Source organism: Tympanuchus pallidicinctus, unplaced genomic scaffold, assembly GCF_026119805.1.
Source record: "Tympanuchus pallidicinctus isolate F22 unplaced genomic scaffold, pur_lepc_1.0 scaffold3, whole genome shotgun sequence".
NCBI classification, from domain to species: domain Eukaryota; kingdom Metazoa; phylum Chordata; class Aves; order Galliformes; family Phasianidae; genus Tympanuchus; species Tympanuchus pallidicinctus.
In genome coordinates, this window is record NW_026294747.1 from 43,158,575 (window position 1) to 43,180,555 (window position 21,981).

Sequence of the window (21,981 nt, forward strand, 5' to 3'; positions counted from 1 at the left end):
TAGATAAGCTGGATCGCTGGGCTGAGGTGAATGCGATGAGGTTTAACAAGGCCAAGTGTCGGGTTCTGCACTTTGGCCACAACAACCCCATGCAGCGTTACAGGCTTGGGGACGAGTGGTTGGATGACTGTGAAGAGGAAAGGGACCTGGGGGTGTTGGTTGATGCTCGGCTGAACATGAGCCCACAGTGTGCCCAGGTGGCCAAGAGGGCCAACAGCATCCTGGCCTGCATTAGAAATAGTGTGGCCAGCAGGAGCAGGGAGGTGATCATCACCCTCTACTCAGCACTGGCGAGGCCGCACCTCAAGTACTGTGTTCAGTTTTGGGCCCCTCACTACAAGAAAGACATTGAGGCCCTGGAACGTGTCCAGAGAAGGGCAACGAAACTGGTGAGAGGTCTGGAGCACAAGTCTTATGAGGAGTGGCTGAGGGAGCTGGGATTGTTCAGTCTGGAGAAGAGGAGGCTCAGGGGAGACCTCATTGCATTCTACAACTTCCTGAAGGGGGGCTGTGGTGCAAAAGGGTCTGGCCTCTTCTCCCAGGCAAATAGTAGGACCCGAGGAAATGGCCAGAAGTTGTACCAGAGGAGGTTTAGGTTGGATATTAGGAGAAACTTTTTCTCTCAAAGGGTGGTCAGGCACTGGAATGGCTGCCCAGGGAGGTGGTGGAGTTGCCATCCCTGGTTATGTTCAAGAGGCGCCTGGATGAGGAGCTACAAGATATGGTTTAGTGCTTGTGGTACTATTAGGAATGGGAGGGTGGTTGGACTAGATGATCTTGCAGGTCGTTTCCAACCTTGTGATTCTGTGATTCTATGATTCTATGATGATATAAATGCTTGTGTCCCAGCCTGAACCACTGATTGATCACCTGAGGCAAGGACTGGGTCAGCCGTGGGAGCACAGGTGAAGGCAGTTCAGCCGTGTGACTGGAAAACTGGCTCCACCTCTCCTAGACCCCATTTAAGGGCTGACTAACACTAGGGAAGGATCATTTTCTGGAGATCCTTCCTTTGGGGAGCTTTTCATTGTGAGCCTAAATCTTCTCTTATAGGTGAGCATTCCTTCTATGTTTGTTCCTTTGCTATCTTACTATGATACTCTTTCCAACTGTACTTTGTTGACTGTGCGATGCTGCAAGATAGGAAGGAAATATGGGGGTTATTTTGGTCTAAAAGTAGCCTAAAAGGCTTTTGAACAGAAACCATAGAAGTGAAAGTGTTGATTTGTAGCACTGAGGAGATGTTTGAAAAAAAAGTGGAAGCAAGATGGGGTTTTTACTAATATTTAAAAAGAATAAATGAGCTTTCCATTTATGACCTTCAAGTCCACATAAAATAATGAAACAGCCAAATAATATTCTTTAGTTAAAAAGGGCAACAAATAAATGACAATTAAAAATGTCAAACCAATTGGAGACCTTTTCTTTGTTGAGATTATAATTTTGATAGGAAAGATAAAGTACTAACGTACTTTAAAAACATACTTCAAATTTAGTTTTCATTTAGATATTTGCTTTGGGAAAACACAGATGAGTTTTTTTTTTTTTAAAAAAAAAAAGTACATAATTAAAGTGGAACATGACCACTGGCTTGGAGAGTGAGTCGGTACCAGTGCTCCTGTGTCAGGAATGTGCCCTCGTAGGTGTCTTCAGTCTGGCAGGAAAGAGCTGAACAGCAAAGGGAAGGAAGGAAGGTCCATGGGATGCTTTTCCAAATGATGTGTTCAAGTGAAATTAATTCAGGGAAGTTGTGTGGTCTCTGCTAAAGGTTCTCTTTTCATCTCTTTTTCTTTTTTGAATCCTCTTTTCATCTGAGGGCTGAAACAAATTTTGCCATTGAGTATATAGATCCCTTAGAAATGTCATTCATGTAGATAATAATACAGTTACAGAAGTTGCCTTTATCATAGTCATCTTCTCTATATACTAGAAAACACCCTGCATGGGAACTGTAGATGTGATGGGGTAACCCTGGAAGTCCTATCTCATCCCCTTGGTGCTTGTACCAACTTATCCTCAAGAGAAGGATGCATCCTCTAGTACAGCATAAGTCCTCTGGTTTAGCAATTGAATATTTTTAGTCATCAGATTCTTCTGATGCTGCTTTAAGAAATACCATTTGAGTCATAGGAAAACTGAACAGCGGTCAAATTTTGCTGTCCTGAGTAGGAAGCTGCACTCCCACTTCCTTCCCGAGCCTTTCCAAAAGATCTCTGACAGTTGTCTCTCTCCTGTGTTTCCGTGACCCAGAAACCTTCCCTGCTCCCTCATGAGCCTCTGCAAGGCTCCAAAATGCTCTCTGCCAAACCTCCTTTGCTGCTTCACTTAGGAAGCTGCCGGTTGTATTTCAGGGGAGTCACTAAACCTGGGCTTCTCTCAACTCTGTCCCCTATCTCTGATGGTGTCATGGTTCCTGGAAAGATGAGAAATACAGTGCCTTCAGGCTGAGAACATAAAAGCTGGTGCAGAGCACCACATCTTTTCCTATTAGATCACCATGCCTTAGCAATGCACTTTGTTAGCTTTAATTATTGTATCTGCTGTAAGCTGAATGCTTAGTGTTTAGTAAAGTCATGCATGAAACCAGGCAAGTATGATTGAATCCAATTTTGCAAGCTGGGAAAGTTTAGGCTTGTTGCTGTGATGTCACATAGGGATGTGGCAAGGAGCCAAGTAAGAAGTAGGGTAATTCTTGAGCAGCTTCCTGAACAGGAAACGGCTGAGGATACACTCATCTGAGTGTATTTAGATGTGTGCATGCTCTGTAAGCAGCACCCAAGGCAGTACTTCCTGCCTCCAGCCTGCTGAGGAAGGAAGCTTTGTGGTAGGAACATAAGGTTTGCAGGTAATTCTGGCTCACAAGCAGGGAGGGAGGATGTGACTCTCCATGTGTCACTGGGGCTGAGGCAGGGGTGGAATGAGTGGAATTGCCAGCAGCAGTCCCCACTGCATGTGCAGAGAGTGGCAGCTCAGCAGCTAGGGTGCTGCACCTCGCTGGGGAGAGGGTCCAGGGTAAGGAGAAAGGGTTTGTCTGCCCTGGTGATGAGAACAACCCTGCTGTGTCTGCAGTAACCCATCAAAGAGAGGCAGAAAAGTGGCAGGGGCGGGTTTTCTGGCTGATTTAGTGCAGACCTATATGTCTGAGAGATCTCAGCTTCAGAAACCTATGTCGTCTTCACCTTGGCCATCTGTCAGCAGCCTTGCTCAATGTTTTTGGATGCCAGATCCAATTCCCTGTAGGTGTTAGTCTTCTAGGGTTCCCAAAGCTATGTGCAGTCCTCAATTAAACTGGTGCCTTCTAGAAGTAGGTAGTAATAAGGAATGAGATTCATATGATTATAGGCATTATATAATTTTAAATGATGGCAATTTTTGTATATGCTGTAATACTGTTGGGTCTATAAACTCATGTGAGGTGAGAATAAAACTGTCTTCTTGCTTCCTGGGTTTGCAAGATCCATTTATCTAATGCTGATAGAGAGTTTAGGTAACACCTAGTTTGTCTGCAATCTTACCTTGTTGAAGGTAACCTCCTGTCCCACATGGGACCGATGTGCCTGGTACTTCAGCCAACTGGACACCAAATCAGCAGCAGTAGAGAACAGCCTGGCTCTGGCAAATGCTGGCAGCTCCTTGATGCCACTGTGTGCATCTGGCAGCAGTGCTTTCTCTCTGGGCTCAGCACGTCTGCTCCTGGGAGCTTGCCTGCATGCAGGCACTGGTGTCTGAGTGCCATCCCAATGCTGCAACTCATCCAGCTGCAGCTGAGACACTGTGGACTTGTTCAGCTGCTTGGCTTTCTGGGTTCAGTCTTACTTCACTGTGAAAGCTTTTACATAGAGAATTCAATCTATCATCTCAGTTGAACCTTTAGATAATTCTATTGCACTGCATTAGAAAAATAGGAAGTTTATAGCAGTCTGCAAATGGCTGCACATGCAATTAATGTATTACTGAGGAATGAAACAGGAGGCTATGCATTCTGGTTTGTAAGCAGAAATAAAATTATTTCTTCTGCATCCTAAAAGATTGGGTGTAGCCCAGATTTTGAGCAAAAAGTCCAGGTGATGCCCAAAGTTCTTGTACTGAAACTCTCTCCTTCATCTGTGGTCTGATCTGTTAAATGAGATGTAGCGTCACTGAGAGCAATGGGCACAGAGATCTGTCACTGAGCCTCAGCAGTCATGGGAAATTGCCACTCTGCATCTGTTGGATGCCTGTGCAAGGAGGTTATGATAAGCTTGTCATTCTCTATGAGCTTGTACAAATGATAGACCCATTTATAAGAAGAAAGCAATTAGAAAGCTAGTACCTGGACAAGGTGTGCATGACAAAAGCCTCAGACTGGGCTTTATAGTAGTTTTGAGTAGCAGCATCCCACCTGCTGCTATTTTGCTCAGATTTTCCCTAAGCAGAATAAGTTTGTGACCAGAGCACTGCACCTCTGTGAGTCCAGGTAATCTGTCTTGAAACTGTTTCTATGGAGACCTTCATTATATTTCTGAATGACACTGAGCTGGCCTAAAGCACTGGTCTTCCAGGGCAGCCTGGGGCAGCCAGGCAGCCAGCTGGTTTTCCTAATATTGTTCAGAGAGGAATGAACCCAGGGTCTGGACTGAGGGCAAGGGGGAGAAAGGAGTAGGAATGGTATCTGTGGATGAAAGTGAAGGTTGAATGCAATTAGTGCTAGGATATGATGTTGCACTGGAGGAAAGCTTTGGCCATCAAAAAGCCCTGGGATTATAGACTTCATTGGGATCATGTGACACACTTCAAGGGACTTCACATAGAAAACTAAGTGTTTTTGTTTTTCTCCTATTGCTTCTGCAAGCCCATTCTTTAAATTTACCAACATGAAGAAATTAGTGACAGGCAAGCAGCAGAAATGACTGCCAAAATAGATGGTGGGTCCTTGCTTGCTGCAACACTGAAGAAGTTTTTCTGCAGAGAAGTCTGGTGCCAAGGAGGAGATCAGGCAGGACCAGGACAGCAGAGGGGAAGGTCTGCTGCTTGATGCTGCTTTCCCCCTGACCCTGGTGGCAGAAAAGTGACCTTCTGCAGAAGCCAGACTGGGGCAAACGGTGCTGGGGAGTGAGCCCCACTGCCAGGACATTGAGGTTTCCACACACTGCAATGAATTGGACGCCATACAAACAGATGATAGATACTGTGACTGTGCATCAAACTGAAGGAGGATCAGTGGTGGGCATTGCTCTTATCGCAGTGTGTAAGTAATATTTCTGTGGATGCGTGAGCATGAACTGCATGATATTTTCTTCCTTGCAGAGAAGGACAGACAGTCTGACTAAAAATAAAATCCAAATTCAGACCAGAGTGGATTCCTCCATAATATTGCTTTTGGCCAACTGTTCTGAATTGGACAACAGCGTCTGGAAAAGATTCTGTGTCCCTTGACTGGCTAGAGAAAAAACTGTACTTGATCTTGGCAAATATCCCAGCATTCTGCAGAGCACAGAATGCTTCTCTCCTTTTTGACCTCTTTGTTGGACGCTTGAGCCAGCCAGAGTTTAGAAGTTCTCAGTTTGTTTCAACAAACTGGCTGGCAGCTGAGTTCAACAGGTGCAGGAATAAGGCAACTTATTCCTTTTCCAGAAAGGCACAGAAGAGAGCTTTGTCCATACAAGCATTGACCAGAAAAGGTATGGAGCAAAGGAGATTTCATCAGCTCCAGCCCACAGAAACTACGCTTCCTAGAAGGGAAAACCTCATTCTGAATCACCTAATAGTGCATTGTACTCTGCAGATCAGGAGACCTGTTTGCAAACTGCCCTGTACCCTCTGGGCTGCTGCATGAACAGTTAGTAATGACATGTCACCTAATTTGCTCTGCTGGGGAACTCATTTCCCCCCCTTTGAAGCACTGGTTAGTCATCTTTATTAGCCCACCCTTCTATGACGTAGTAGGGAAGTACATTTTTAACTACCATTGTAGTGCTTCATTGCATTTACTCCATTGAAAGGCAGAGAAGCAACATCTGTTTTGAGGGGAAGTACAAATTTGGGTAGAAAGTGCCTACTCTACTGATGCTTGGTGAAGTCAGCTGCTGTACTCTGCTGGTCTGCTTATGGGGCATGGCAAGGACAGATCCAGCCCTGCTGGGAACAGACATGAGCAGTGTGCCCATCTCTCAGCATAGCCTTCCAGGTGCTAGAGGAAGATACATTGAGACACTCAGCAATAATGCACTAGCAAAAGGTGTCCAGTTTTCTACCTACCCCTTGCCTGTGTCCTGAGCAGTGCAAGAATTTGATTTCTGTGCTGTTGAGCAAGCTGGCTCCCAGCCCAAAAGGGTGAATCATAGCACCATCTTATTGCAGCAAGACTTACCTACAGCTGCTCACTCATCAATGGCATGTCTGAGAAGCGGGATGGCCTCTTTGCTCCACCTCCTAACATCCTTCAGGCTTTGAGCAGGTGCACACTCTGCTGTGCTGCTGATCTTGTCAGGAAAGCTGCAGGGCAATCAAAACGTGGGTGCTCCTAATTAGGCAGTCCTTTCAGTGTATGCTGAGGTGTGTTAGCTTATACAGATCATGTGCCTACACCTAAATAAAGTGGAGAACCCTTTTTTGTATCAAAATGACTATTTTGTCTTACGTGGCCAGTCCTTTATTACCCCCTGGTGCTACTTGATCCTAGATGTAATATCCAGTTACATAGGTATACGGGCTTTTCAATTTTTCTTTAATTTAAATTCAATTTTTAGAAAGAACAAGATGAGCTCCAAGTAACAGAATGTGATAACTCTGGAATATTACACAGCATTAATCTCAGAAGTGAGTGGGAGCAAGACACTGAGGAACGCACAGCCTGAGAAAACTGGGGAGCTGTGTAAGTAGCAGGAACAGATAAAAGCCGACAACTTGGGAAGATGCTTAGAAATGAAATATCAGTGTAAAGAAGGCAGGAGAGAGACAATGCAGGGTGCTTTTAGGGCTGACCTTTCAGTGATGCCAGCAGCTCCATTCTGGATGTGGAATTGTTTCATGGGTTTGTTGTTTCCATGCTCTTGGAAAACTATTGTCTAGGGCCTGACCTCATGGGAAATGCAACTACTTGACACAGCATGTCCAAGAAAAAAATGAAAAGCAAAATATGGAATTCAGTGGTTGACTTTTCCTATTTTTAGCTTGCTGCAAGTTAGCCAGAAATGCTTGCAAGTTATTATGGAAGATTTAGGAAGCAGAGGGTTTTGCCAGTTATTGCAGAATTTTAAAAAGCACGTATGCTGTATTTTGTGCAATAGCTTATGATCTGTGAAAGATACCTGTGGAGGCAACATCACTAACAAAGTTTGTTTTTAGGCAGTTGCATTAAATATTTCTCAAGTAAAAGCTGAAGCAATTGATTCCCAGTGTTAAAGAGAGGCATGGAGTGAAGGACAGAGATCCAGCACACACCTGGCTCTATGATGAGGGTCAGAGGTTGTGAAATTCAGAAATTGGACTGCAGCTGCATTGTGACTTGCATTTCTGAGCCCTCCCATTAGAAATTCCATGGCTACTGTTTGCAGAGATGACTGTGACTTGGCAGGGATTTGCTAGCAGGATTCATGTCTCTGAGGGTCTGCCTGTGTTACAGTCTGTGGCTCTCCTTGGTTTCTGTTCTGTGCAGACACAAAGAACTCGATCTTGATTTCCTCTGAAGTAGTCTGGCTTACTGACTTCCATTCAGTTGCTCTTTTTGGATAGCTGTCCCTAACCAAATAATAGCTCCATCTGATGCACACAGGCTCCCTCTTTCTTCTAACTGCTTTTAATGCTCAGGGCTTGTTAGCTACCCGGTATATTATATTTTTCTAGTCAAAACAGGAAATCGGCCCAGAATTTCCTTGCACTAGCTCTGAGTGCCAGAGAAGCAGGTGTGGCAGCACCAGGGTTCTGGAGGTAAAGTGCCAGAATGTCATAGCCAAGGGATTTGCACTGTATTCAGCCAGGAGATTGTCATTTGCCTATGCTCAGGCACTAATTGCTAAAGGGAATGTGTGTATGCAATACATCTTGTTTCTAATCATGTAAACAAGTATTTTCCTGGCCTTGGAATTGGCAGCCAAAATGTGATTAAAATTCAGCGAGTTTCCCCCTCTCCTTGATAGGAAGCGGTCCCAACGAGTCAATGGAGGCAGCTGCACTGGCCAGGGCTGTGACCCAAGCCACAGCCTGAACAATGAATTCTGTGAAGGAAGAAGGGCAGACCTCTGGGAATTGCCTGTTTCCTTGGAAGATGTGAGGAGCCTGTTGCTTAGAGGACCTCACTGCATCTCTCGAGCAAGGAAAAGGCAGTGCTGCCCCACAATGGACAAAAGGGGTGCAAGATCCCAAGGTCTCCTTGAGCGTCAGATTTCCAACTTCAGGTGAGGAGGGACTCGAGAAGAGGCAGTCATTCTTTGCTGATCATTTCTGCACCAGCTTAAATCTGCACTTCGGGGTTCCTGCTGATCAGACCTTGAATACTGCAGTGTTTGTTTCTCTAACAGTTATCCCCATCCTTCAGTGATGCAGAGGAGTGTGACATCAGTAAGTGATGGCGTGCAGAGAGCTGGGTTGTGCCCTCTGCAGTGCCATCAGCAGAGCCTGCTGATACTCGCAGCCTTTCAGTGATGCACAGAGGAAATTATATTTTACTGGTAGAGGTTGATGGAAATCACTATGTAGATTTTTTTTTTTGCCTTCCTTCCTTCTTTTTTTTTTTTTTTTCTTTCTCCTTTTTTCCTCTCTAGCCTCTGGGGCTCTTTTTCCTCCTGTGATCACCTAGGAATTGCTGTAAATTGCTTAAAGTCCCATGCTGCCACAAAGGACCTGAACATTGGCAATGCCCATGAGGCTCCTCTGCCGTCTTCCTGCTTGCAGTAGAATTTTAACTTTTACCAGGTTTCTGTGGATTTGAGAATGCAGAATGGATATCCATGTTACCTTGCTGGTCTCTTAACTGGCCTCAGCCAGTCAAAGGGTTCAAGCTCATATCCTAAGCAGATGCTAATTTATTTTGGAGGGCTTGCACCTTTGGCAGATGTTACGCATTTCACTACATCAGAGACTCAGCTGTCAGCAGAGAGGGCAACATACATATTCAGGGCTTTCTTTAATGTCAGCCATCACAGAAAGTGTCTGACACTCAGCAGTATCTGCTTGAAACGCTGTGGGGCTATTGGTGATGCAACTCAGCTATGCAAGTGGGGATCTTCCTTGTAGGCTTCTTGAATCTCACTCCATTCATTAGAAGGGCTGATTTCTCAGATCTTTACTCTGGGAGACTACTCACTAGCAAGATAGACAGTGAATTCACAACCCACTGGGTGTGGTGCACTCGAATCCTACAGGGATAATGAAGTTTAAGCCTTTCTTTTGGAAGTGGCTTAATGTACTTCTTGAAGTTTGTGATAATTTCTTATTTACTCAGGCTTCCTGGCTTGTAGTTTCATTTTTTGCCAAGTCCTGGGGGCTTGAGATGTTGAGTAAAGGCTCTAAAGAACAGCTTAGTGGAGTGGCTGAGGGCCCTTGGTGTGCTCAGAGCAGGCTGAGGGGAGGCTTCATGGCAGCCTACAGCTCCTCACAGGGAGCAGAGGGGCAGCATTCTCTGGTGACCTAGTTTTTGGGTAGTCTTGCATGGAGCCTGATGTTGCGCTCAGTGGTCTTTGTGGGTCCCTTCCAACCCAGGATATTCTACCTTCTATGGCCTGTTTGCTCCCGTCTGAGGTTATATTCATTCATGGTTACCTTCTTCCTCAGGTTTAGAGGTTTGAAGGACTTCAATTGTGTGACAAAACTCTGGTGGCAGAGGTGCCCAATCTTCAGCAGTTGCATCAGCAAAAAGCATGGTAAGAGTTTGTTGCTAGGAGTTGGATTCAGAATGAGTTTTTATTATGAATGCTATGCATCTATCTGACAGCGATCTGTACAGAGCAGTGACAGTCACAAATCGTCACCAGCAGGCTAGCAGCAGGTCGTAACGCTGAAGCAGCTTGTCTGCCTCTGGCTCTCAAGCAGGGACCTGGCGCTGCCAAATGGAGTGGCTGGGCTCAACCAGCACCTCCCTTTGGTGGCACAAGTGAGGCCTCAGGCAAGCATTTGCTGTGATTTTCACTCTGGAGCAATGGGTGAGCACCTGCTTTGCTGCAGCTCCATCGGGCTTGGTGAGCCAATGTACTCAAGCCATGCCCAGCTTGGCACACCAGAGCAGCAGTAATACAATGCAACACTCCTTGTCAGCCCTGCTGGGCTATGAAGGCCCAAAGACTAGAACCTGTGCCCAGTAAATAGGACAGTCCAAGTCTTGCTTAATTTAGATGAAAAACATTTGGACTCATAAGTCCCGTGGCACAGAGGAGGGTAATCAGTCAACAGGTTAAAGAGGAGGGTAATTAAACAGAAAGCATTCTCCTTTTGAAGCTAGCTGTCTTGCTAGGAAGATGGGATTCATGAAGGCCAGATGGCACGCGGAGCAAGGTCCCCATCAGTACCTCGTTAGTGGAGCTCGGAGAGGGCAGGGTCCCTGATGAGTGCAATAGGTACTTTTTTTTTTTTGTAAAAGTCACTGACTGACTATGATAAAACAAAGTCATTGATACCACTGTAAAATTTCTGCAAAAGATTCAGAAAACCTGAATTGTACCAAATGAGAGAAACTGGCAATTTGAGAATTGCCTGATACCATTCTACTAAATACAGTACAATAGTACTGAAACAGTGCTTATTTCAGAATCAAGCTGAACCTGAATTCTGCAGCTCTGGCCATCTCTCCACACCATGTAATTATCCTGCCGCTATTCCAGCAAGCTATTTATACCACCCCCACTCCATGTAGGTTGCAGCCTGAGCCTCTGGGGCCTGGTAGGCTGTTCTTGAGAGGATGCTTTCTTCTAGGAATCAGGACACAAAAGCTGTCGGTGAGTATTGTTCACCACTTGCCAGTGAAATGGAAATTTGAGGACAGGGAGCAGGATGGAGGCAGCATTTGTCACTGATTCGTGCTATCTTTTGCACAGAAAGGGCTCTAAAGCATCACATAATGGCAAGGGCATAGGTAAATGCATACTGGGAATAGAATAAAAATAGAAAGGGAGTAAAATCTACAAATTCTTTCGAACTGATTTAAAAAAAAAAAAAAAAAAAAGGGTAATATGCACTTCCTCCAAGATGGTGGGAAGTCCAGCTTTTCTGTAGCATGTGCCAGCCTTCAGGAGCTCTCATCACCTGTCTTATGACTGTATCCTCTCAGTTAATGGAAACAGTCTGGTGATAACACTGAATACTTGTGAAAATTGATTATTTTCTCACCTTTAGCTAGCATCTTTTAGGCATTTAACTGCTTAAGTGCATTCTGTGTCCTATTTCTCTGTATCCTTATGTGAATTTTCTAGATAGAGCAAGGCTCTTTGGACAAGTGAGTTCGGACAGACAGACCAAGGGGAGCTTGCTGCTAGATTCTTCAGGCATTTCAACAGTGCAGGTTCACTGAGCATCAGGTGTGCCTGGAGAATACCTCTGGTGTAGGCAAAACGTCTTTCTGAACTGGCACAGGTCCTTTTTCTTTCAAGCAAGAATAAGATCCATGGGTGACGTTGCTCTCTACATGCTCTAAGACAGCATCCCAAATGCTGCTGTTTATCATACTCAGTGGAAATCCTATTAGAAATGTCTGTGAAGGCTGAATGCTGATGTAGCTATCTCACAAGCACAGTCAGACTGTTGGTACAGTCAGTCCATTGTGTGCCAGCACCGTATATAGCTATTGGCCTACTTCAGACCTGCAAGACAGAGAATGATTAAAAAACTGCAGCACAGTGTTTGGTGCTAATAATGGCCAAGAATCACAAATGAAACCCATTTTGGGGCCAGGAAGGGAAATAGTTGTGCAACAGCATCACTTCCTACTCAAATGCTCTACAGACTGGGAAATAACCGAGGTCTGAGATAAGAATCGTGGGGTGAGGGTGATACACACTGAAGTATGTTGACCATAAGAGTTGTTTTGAGTCCTTGGTTGTGACTTGTGTGATCTCTGTCTCCTTTCCTCCAACATCCGTAGTAAAGCTGGTAGATATGAGTTTACACTCCTGTTAGACAACTACTTATGGATTCTCATGATGAATTCTCATGATTTGTAAGTCACTGGAACCAAAGTCAATATTATTTCTGATCATGGACATCCAGTTTTGAAGGCCTGCTTCAAAATTAATGTCTACTTTCTTATGTTGGTCCACAGAGTCAGAAGCTGATGTTGGTGGTACAGCAGAAGAGGCTGAACCTTCCCACCACTATTTCCTTCCGTATTGTTGGCATGTGACAGATGGCAGCATAGGCACAGTCTGTCAAAATGAAAGTGAAGTGTGGATGAAGCAAAGGTGTCACTGAATTCCTCTATGCAGAAAAAATGGCACCTACTGACATTCATTGATGCTTGCTGAACATTGATGGAGACCAAACAGTGGATGTGAGCACACAGTGGGGCAGTGGGTGGTGTTTCAGCAGTGGCGACAGTAACGTAAAAGACGAGCCTTGTTCCAGATGGCTGTGCACAGCTGTTACACCACTAAATGAAGAACATCTCAATCACCACGTGAACTGGTGGATTTCGACCAGAGTATTGTGTACAGAACTGAACATCATCTTAAATGTGTTGGAAACAATAGTGACAATATTGGAATACTGTCAAGCTTGCAGCAGGTGGGTATCATGAATGCTCACACTGGAACAGAAAGAACACTATGCAAGTTTGTCAGGACCTACTGAACCAATACAAGGCTGAAGGTGACAGTTTCCTGGATCACATCATTACTAGTGACAAGCTGTGGTGCTACCACTATGAGCTGATGTCAAAATTGCAATCCACGGAGTGTTGTGAATTCCTCACTGAAGAAAAGGTGCGCTCTGCAGCCTTCAGCATTTAAAGTGATGTGCACTGTCTTTTGAGACAGAAAAGGGACTGGAGAAGAGGAGGCTCAGGGGAGACCTCATTGCACTCTAGGGATTTGGCCTCTTCTCCCAGGCGACGAACAGGACATGGGTTAATGGCCACAAGTTGTATCAGAGGAGGCTTAGGTTGGACATAAGAAAGAACTATTTCTGTCAGAGAGTGGTCAGGCACTGGAATCGCTGCCCAGGGAGGTGGTGGAGTTGCTGTCCCTAGCAGAGTTCAAGAGGCGTCTGGATGACGTGCTGCGTGATGTGGTTTAGTGCTTGTAGTGGCAATGGTGATGAGGAGATGGTTGGACTGGATGATCTTATAGGCTGTTTCCAACCTTGTGATTCTGTGATTCTAAGGGTAATCCTTCTTGGAATTTCTGGAACACAGACAAACCATCTACTCTGAGCACTACATCACAGTGCTGGCTAAGCTGATGTTTGAACTTCCAGAGTCATGCCAGAGAAGAAGACAAGCTTTCTCTTGCAACACAATAATACCAGGCTTCATTCTAGTTTGAAGAACATGGAGCACATTGCTGATCCTGTCTGGACTGTCCTACCACACTCACAATACAGCCTGGATTTGGCACCTTGTGACTTCGTCTGTTTGGGCTGATGAGAGATGGACTCACAGGTGACATTTTCCTAGCTATGATGTCATCATAGCAGCCATGAAACAGTGGGTCATCTCTGCTGGTGCAGGTTTTTACGAGCACAACATGTAGGCTCTTGTTCATCACTGGTAAAAATACATAGCTAACGATGGTGACTATGTTGAAAAACAGTGTTTTGTAGCTGAAAATTTGCTCTGTCAAATAATGTTCTTCTGCTGTTCATATCTGTTTTGCTTTCCATGGAAATAAATAGGAGGCAATGCTTTCAGAGCAGCCTATGTATATTTTTATCTTATGGACTATCTTCATCACAGTTGTAGTAAATGCAGTAATTGTAGTAAGTGTAAATGCAGTAAATGTAGTAAAACTACATTTTAACTTGCCTGAGTATTTCCATTATCATCCAGTCTCTATTTTTTTCAAACTATAATGTTACATGAGACATCAGCAGCATGATACCTCAGGATATTATTCACAGCAAAGGCATCTCAGTTGGGAACAAAATCCCAACATGCTCTTCTCTACTGTGTTTCTCATGGCAAGCACAGTACTCTGGAGCAAGGACAGCAAGAGAACCTTGCAAGTAAATGTGGATGAGATACAGCTGGGAACTGCAACACCATTCACCCTACTTTTGCCTTCGTTTTAATGAAAAGGGTAAGGGAAGCAATAGTGAAAATTCAAAATACGCATAATCCACCCTACCTAATTATAGGCTATTGCTGAAAGGGGCTCACACCTCCTCCCTGTTTTCACATTTCCTCCTCCACATTTAAAAACATTTTTAGAAAAGTGAAGGTAATGAGCACAGTGAGCTGGTCTGACTCAGCCAGTAAGTAGCCTTACACTCACCAGATGTAACCAAAAACAGAGCAAAACAGATGTGGAGCTAAGATCTTGTATCCAACAACTATTGCCAGTATTTTGGGTTATGCATAGGATGAAATTGCACACTAACCTGGCATACAATCCATGTTTTGGTTAAGCCTTTGTGTTACTGGAGCTCATTCATGCAGCAGATAATCCTTTAGATGAAGTCTTTAACCCACAATGGCTGACCAAGAATCAGATGCAGTTCTCTGACAGCGAAAGATGAGAACCCTACAAGGGTTGGTTTGTATCTGTTGGTGGGCCTCCTCCAGGGCTTTTCATAAGCCAGAGGCATCTAATGCCTACTACCTTTCCTTTTAAATCCTTTAGATGCGGTGCTGGCTGACTCAGTGCACATCATGGGGTGACTGTTCACATGCAGGTGTGTTGGGCTTCACACTGCCTCTCACAGGAGGCAGCAGCCCTAAGGCAGGAGCACCTGCATATGCACACGTGCATATGAGTCAGAATGCTGCCTCTTCCCGCAGTCTGGCCACAAGTGTGAAGAAGTAACACGGAAGCAGGGATGATCAGGCAAGCAGGACTTCTTCCTGAGGCACGTGTGTGGAAGAAGTGATTTTGGCTGAAGAGTCCGTGGGTCCTGTGTCAGGCAGCGAGTGCAGCTGCTGCTGCTTAGGTTACAGGACCTGCCCTGCAGTTACAGCCAATATTTCTGTCTTCCAGCACACAGGAGTTTAGCTGTTACCCTAAATATCTGCCTGCACAATAAAACAGAAAAAAAAAAAAGAAAAAAAAAGAGCTGTCTAGAAAGGATCCATAAAAAAAAATATTGGTCAGAATGTTGCTGATCTACTGCAGGTAAAGAGCTCTGTGAGCAGGATAGCTGAGAAAGAAGCAAATGGGGCAGCCATGTTTTATGGCCTCTGTTGCCCCCTCCAGTCCTCTGGTAGCAGTTGGTGCTCTTTTGAAAACAACCACCTTGGGAAAGCTTGTACTGATAGTGTCTCAAGCTCAATTGTTTGACATGTGTCTCATCTACACTGGAAGTAAAAACTGGGGGTCAGAATTTCCTTTTTTTTGTTATCTCCAGCTTTCCATCAGAAAAATAAAACCTGTAGAGGAGACAGACAGCTTTGCAAGAGCTGAAGCGAGCACTTAAGAGTAACTCAGAGCAATAAGCTGGGAAGGGCCTCAGAGTATAAAATGCATCTGTAACTCTGCTTTCAGCAACGCGAGCACTTGCAGACTGTTTGCAGCAGTAAAACCTGGGAAGAAGCCCAGATCTCCCCTTAGTGGCAAGGAGGGCACAGTCTCCCTGCTGTACCCTGCCCTGGTTCACTTGACCCAGCCCTGTCCTGCTGCGTCACCCTCCCATCAAAAGGGGCTCAGCCCCAGGAAGAAGCTGAAATGCATGGCTGTCATGCATTTTTAAAGCCACGTCACTGTATTAATAGCCAACAAATATCATCATTACCTATCACCCACTGATTATTTTCTCAGTCCAGCTAGATCAGGCACCTTTGGAATGGTAACTTCATACTCAGTGTCACTTTCCTGAGGAGACAATTTTAGAGGCAGAGCGGGAGCCAAGAGAACAGGGACTGTATCCCAATGGTCCAGAGCAGGCTCAGAGCTTCATACCTGGATGAAACAAGCAAGGGGCAAGCTCTCCTAAAGATATTCCTGCTGCCTTTAAAGACACAATGGAAAATGCAGCAAAATGACACATTTATCAACCCTTTAATGTCCAAAATAGATTTTTACACTCACTTCTTCCAAACACATTTTTAAAGCAAATGAAAATTTACCAAGCCAAAAGCCTTGTCTCTCCTACCTCGGGAAGCTTTGCTTTGTGTTCCCACTGTGCCTCAGGGACCACATGCAGAAAATCATGGCAGCTGCTGGACTTTGAAAACTTCAGGCATAAGTAGCAATACAGTGATGGCTGTGTTCATCTGCTCCACAACTAAGTATGGAATAGGATTTGGTTAGAAATGATCATATCTTTTCAAAGGATTTAGAAATTAAAAGACACAGCTCGGTCTCTTTGAAATAATAACTACGGAGCTGAAGCACTTTGACTTCAACGATGCTTTAAACAGGGAACTAGAAAGACCAGATGACAAATTTGCATATCAGAAACACATCTCCCTGACATGTGGAAAATCTTGGTTTGGCCAAGAACCTTACCCCATCCTGACACTCATACTCTCTCCCAAAAGTTGGGGGTTGCATTTCTTTCTTACTCACTTCAGATTTATCTTCTGCCACATCTCTTTCCGCCCTTGCTGTCTCCACAGGTCTGAGGGATTCTCGTCAAGATTCACATAATCAGCAATGACTCTGATGCAAAAAATGAATATTCATTATCTTAACTGCTGGCCACAAATAAGATTCATATCAGGTAGTTCTTTGTGATGACATAGATCCATGCAGAATGTAATACATTCAAGCATAGCTTCTACTGCGATCTGAGAATGTGGCCTGGAGATGATGAGCTTAAACAGATGAAATGCTGGAGAAGTACGCCTGCTGAATGAGCATTTTAGCATAGAGGGGTTTTAACTTGGTGCTAGAGGGATAGGATGATTGCCAGACTGATGGCAGGAGAAAATGGAATTTTAATTGATAACTGAACAAAGAATTAGAAGTAAATCTTCAACTCTAATCTAACCAGGCTGACACTACTGTTCCATAGTAGAACAAAGCATTCGGGAAAAAAAGACTTTCAAGGAAACCTATAGCATTTTTTAAAATGGCCCTTGATGTTTAAAATGCATATAAATAATGAAAAAGATTTCAAAGATATGATTGGATTGGCCCTCACATTCCTGTGGCTCTCTCTCAATCATGCAATTAAATAATTCCTGAAGTAAAAATGGTTATCTACATCAAAATTAGAGATGAAGTTTAACCAATTAATTGAATTATTTCTAAGTAGTGCAGATTCAAACATTTTACCATGTGCAACAGAGAATGGTAGAACACTGCAACTTGTGCTCAACACACCAAATTCTACTCACTCAGAGAAGTGCGAGGACACTGCAGAACAGAGGAGGTCTCCTCTGAATGCTGCTGTTCCAGTCTTCTGGAGGAAGGACTGATTCCTGTTCATAGACTGGAGATGTTGAGTTTGTGCAGTTTGTCATTAGTTATACACAGCTGGCATGTCTGACAATGCAATTTATCAATAATAAGTTGGTGCAAGTACAGGCTGCTTTTTTCTTTTTTGTTTATATCACTCCTTACACAGAAGGTCAGATCAGAGAACTACCTGTAACCCCTACCAGGCCTTCGTAGGAAAGCCAGTAAGACTCTAAGGGGAAACAGAGAAAGGGGCTGGCTGAGTTTTCAGCTGGATCAGTCCCCAGTTTGCCTCATAGTCTACCTGAGCGGCTATTGTTTCTAACATAGGCTCAGGGAGGAAGACTACAGGCAGCTCTGTGCACCCACGCAGAGATTTGAGCACAGAGCAAAGTCTGATGTAGGGAGCACTGACCTGGGGGCAGAAAGGGAACAGTTCCCCAGGCCTGGTGCTCACATCGGCACTGCGAGCTCCACTTGTGGACTGAGGTATGAGAGCAGCTTGAGGAAGAGATCTTTCTGTATATCATCTAAGATGGATACCGAATATAAAAAGATTCTTTGGTATTCTTAATTAAATAGAAGGAAAAAATAAAATGGGGGAAGAAGTCATACAGTCATAACACGTAGTGACATTGTCTTAAGGTGGAAACTATGTTTAAACAAGTGCTGCTGTTTAATTCATGTGCTGCAAGGACTTCCACTTTAGCCTGAAAACACCCAAATGTAAGGACTTACAGCAATAATCAGCTTTTAAAAATAGATAACTGAGCTTTACCAAGGCTGTTCCCAGGAGGCACAAGGCTGTGGATTTACACCAAAACTGATTCTAGAGTAAGGGAAACAGGAAAACAACAGCAGCAACAAATTCTCCTTGAAGAGAAGACATGACTCTATTGGAGTACTAACCTTTCCACCTGGGGAGTTTATCAAAAGGGGACAGAACTGTAAATTAAATGAGAAGTATAAATGATAAATTATGCTATTACAGAATTCCTTTACACTCTATTTTTCTTCACAGTTCTCTTGAGAATGGCCACTGCTCCCAGATCTATGTGCAACGCGCCTTGTTAGAAATGCTTTGTACTATAATAAAAGGTGAATAGATGCTATGAAGGAGCACATCTGTGAAAGGTATTACAAATATAACTGAACTTGGATAGCAGAAAGGATCCAGAGGAACTGAATTAAACAAACAAAGGTTTTGCAGTGTGGTTTGGTAAACCACATAGAAGATACTAAAGACATCAGCCCAGAGCACGCACTTGTTATGACGTGGGACTAGAAAAGAGAGAATGGCTGGCAAACAGAAAAGAGCATAGAAACGCCAAGGACAGCATGAAGAAATCACATAGAACTGGCACTTTAGACGGGAAAGGGAAACTTTGATATTTCTGTAGCAAACAAGATGACAATTGCTACTGATTTTTAAATAGATTTGAAAATATTGCCTATAATGCTTTGGTCCATTTTACAAGGAACATGTGATCTCAGCATTAAGCAGATATGACTTGAAAGCACCCTTAGTCTAACAGGCACAAGAAATGCCAAAGAAAAAGAGATATAAGTGAAGAGTTTCACCAGATTAAGGTATTCTGCCACTGGAAGATTCTCACTGGAGTGCACAGAGCCTGTCTCACAGTGGGGATCCTCGAGGCTCCTGAGTTGAGTAAGCTCTATGGTGAGTTGCAAAGAAAAACACTTGTCATTTTTCTGAATCATCTGCTATCTTGCAGTGAGCATTTTGAAACTGTTTCTTGCGACATATCAGGCACATACCAATGAGCACTCATTTTAATGGGAAGTCTGGAAGTCATCCCAGCTTCCACGAGCCCACTAGGACACAAGGTTGCCCTGGCTTGCACACCTTGAATGCTCATCACAACAAATTACTCTGTAATCTGTGCATCCCAGGAAAACTTTAGCAAGCATTTATCTACATTGTTTGGCTCTATTATATCAATATGGCAGTAATGTTACCAGGCAACTTTTCCTTCAAGGGAAGTAAAGAGTGCAAGATGTTGAGAATAGCGCACAAATATTTAACATGATCTTCCCAAACACTAATAACATATGTGGAAAAGCCCATGTGTTATGTGGAAGCAGAATAATCTGGCTTCAACAAGAGCTGGAATGGAAGGAGTGAAAAAAGAGTAGTAGTGAAGACTTAGGGAAACCTGAAATCTCAAATAACTCTAGTACTGGCAAAGAGTACAGCTGCCTCTATTCTCTAGACACTAGTCAAGACATTTAACTTTGGTGTCGCTGATCATCAAGGTCAGCCAGCCACAGAACCCACATCAATAGCATTCATTCACAAGATATCTATTACCCCCTAGGTTCTTAACCAGGGCACAGAAAAGGTTCCATTTAAAAATCATTTTATTATTAACATAATCTTCCCATTTAGCCAAGTGTGGGTCATGAATAAGGAATGTCGGTAAATACTCCATTTGAGGTTCTTTTTACATATTTCCATTGATAAATAAACTCTGAATTCACATAAAAAAGTTAAACTTAAATAACTAATATATTTTTTGTAACAGGCATACATTGGTAAAATATAAATATTCTTGTACTCAGCCTTTGCTCTAAATAGAGAGAACAGTTAGCCACACATCACAGTTATTAACAACTAAAAACAAGAACTCAACTGATTCTCTGGCCTGGACTAAAATAGAGATGGAAACAGAAAATTCGCATTTTGACTTTGGGCCAAAAGAGGTTGAGAGGCAGGAAGAAAACAGTTTTCATAACAGCCTTGTTAAAAATAGTCTGCTCTGCCACTGAATTTTAACTTGGATATATTATTCTACGTTTGGTAGTTGATTCCATTATAATTTTATGTAACACTCAAGTATCACTAACAAAGTATGGCACATCTTTCAGGAACAATATAATGAACTTTCAAAACTACCAGGGTAAAAACATTGGCGATATGACTGATTTGGCTCTGGTTAGCCATTCTGTCCTCTCACTTCAACAACAGAATGCATCATGACACTGTTTTGGCCACTTTCCCACAGAAGATGAGTTTGCTACCTGCTGCTCTAAGGTTTTTCAAAATAATCAGTTACCAGGCAGCCTGAAACACTGGGTTTTCACACCCAGAAGTCAGACCAAAATAAGCTGGCCAAGGTATCCTCTCAAAGAACTCTCGGGATGATTGTAAAAGGGACAACAGGACTGCTGGCTTCAAGCTCCAGTGCCGTCAGGAAGCACTCAGTAGCAGCATCATCATTGCCTTGAGCCTGCAGCACCTCACCCAGGCCATTCCAGACCTCGTGGGCCGTGGAGTTCACCTGCACAGCATCTCTGAGAATCTTCTCGGCCAAGCTGTAGCGCCTAAGCTGGTGAAGTATCAGTGCCTGCAAAAACACAGCAGAAAAATAGTCGAGACTGGTCACAGTGGGATAATGCTGAAGCTCAAATGATATGTTGCAGCAATTAAATAAACGCAGGTAGTGGATGGGTTCAGAGTGCTATAGACTATATATCATGTGCATCTTTTTCATTTAAAGACATGGAGCAGGTTGATGCAAGCTACTCAACAATAAGTGGCTTTGGACCAGAAACACTGGAATGCAAAAAACAAACTCTGAACAACAAAATCTGTTAATTTCTCCCTGTAAATCTGTCCCTCAAATCCTCACTCTGAAGTACAGATAATTAGAAAACACTGAAATTTTGTGCAAACCCTGAATTGTCCACCATGCATTTCTGGAATTCTGCTCACCAGGCTGGCTTTCAATCACAGACTGCCAGCTGCATCTTACAGAGCAGCAGAACAGACCACGCACCCCAAAACGACCACACAAGAGACACAGATACAGTTTGATAAGTAAATAAATAAATACAACAATGGCTAATTTGCCTAGCAGACATTCAGAAGCTACTAGAGGTCTTCTCTGGTCATGGGTTTTTTGAGCTGTCAAGTGAGTCAGTATTTCCAGAGTGGGTGAAGAATATTTCCAATTAAAAAAAATCAGATTACTTTCAGAGATGGTATTTTTTCCCCACAGGAAAGCGATTACTAGTGACTGGTAGGTATCAGATGGGAAATTTCAAAAAATGAAGCAAGGACATGAAACCTATAAACATACATATGTACATGTATCTGTGTGTGGTTTGCATGCATTCAGTTAAGTATAACCATCCAACCTTAGAAACTTGAAAAGTGTTACTGACTTTCAACACTTGAATCTCTAATTCATTTTCCAAAATTATTTCTGAGGGGGGTGTTGGGGGAGTGCTGATTTCATACTTTCATCAAATACGCAAATTGTTTGCAAATTATTTTTTTCTCTAAGTATACCAGACTATTTTCCCCACTTGCTGAAAATTAAGGCTTTTTTTTTTTCAAGACCAAAGGAAGCAATCAAATCTTACAGTTATAATACTGTTGACTGGAACAGAAGTAAGCTATGCTAAATCTGGTCAATTCTGTTTGGAAAAAAAAAGTGCAGTAGAGACTACCCAGCTAACAGAACATAAGTAAATAGTCGTTGCTTGATGGTTGCTATAC

The 21,981-nt window shown here is 43.5% G+C and overlaps 1 protein-coding gene and 1 long non-coding RNA gene across 5 annotated transcripts in view; one reads left to right on the plus strand and one right to left on the minus strand.

Annotated features, from left to right (window-relative positions):
• Nucleotides 1-1,006: 1,006 nt before the first annotated feature.
• On the plus strand, nt 1,007-12,962 carry LOC128085941 (uncharacterized). Its single transcript, XR_008209174.1, has 3 exons — nt 1,007-1,053; nt 9,751-9,839; nt 12,227-12,962. It is a non-coding gene; the product is annotated as an uncharacterized LOC128085941 (long non-coding RNA).
• Nucleotides 12,963-19,820: 6,858 nt separating this feature from the next.
• TTC7B (tetratricopeptide repeat domain 7B) overlaps nt 19,821-21,981 on the minus strand; it is a 122,876-nt gene continuing 120,715 nt past the window's right edge. For all 4 annotated transcript variants that reach the window (XM_052693680.1, XM_052693683.1, XM_052693681.1 and 1 more), the window contains one exon: nt 19,821-20,824. In XM_052693680.1, the coding sequence (XP_052549640.1) occupies nt 20,603-20,824 (222 nt within the window). In that variant the 3' untranslated portion in view covers nt 19,821-20,602. The remainder of the gene's footprint in view (nt 20,825-21,981) is intronic.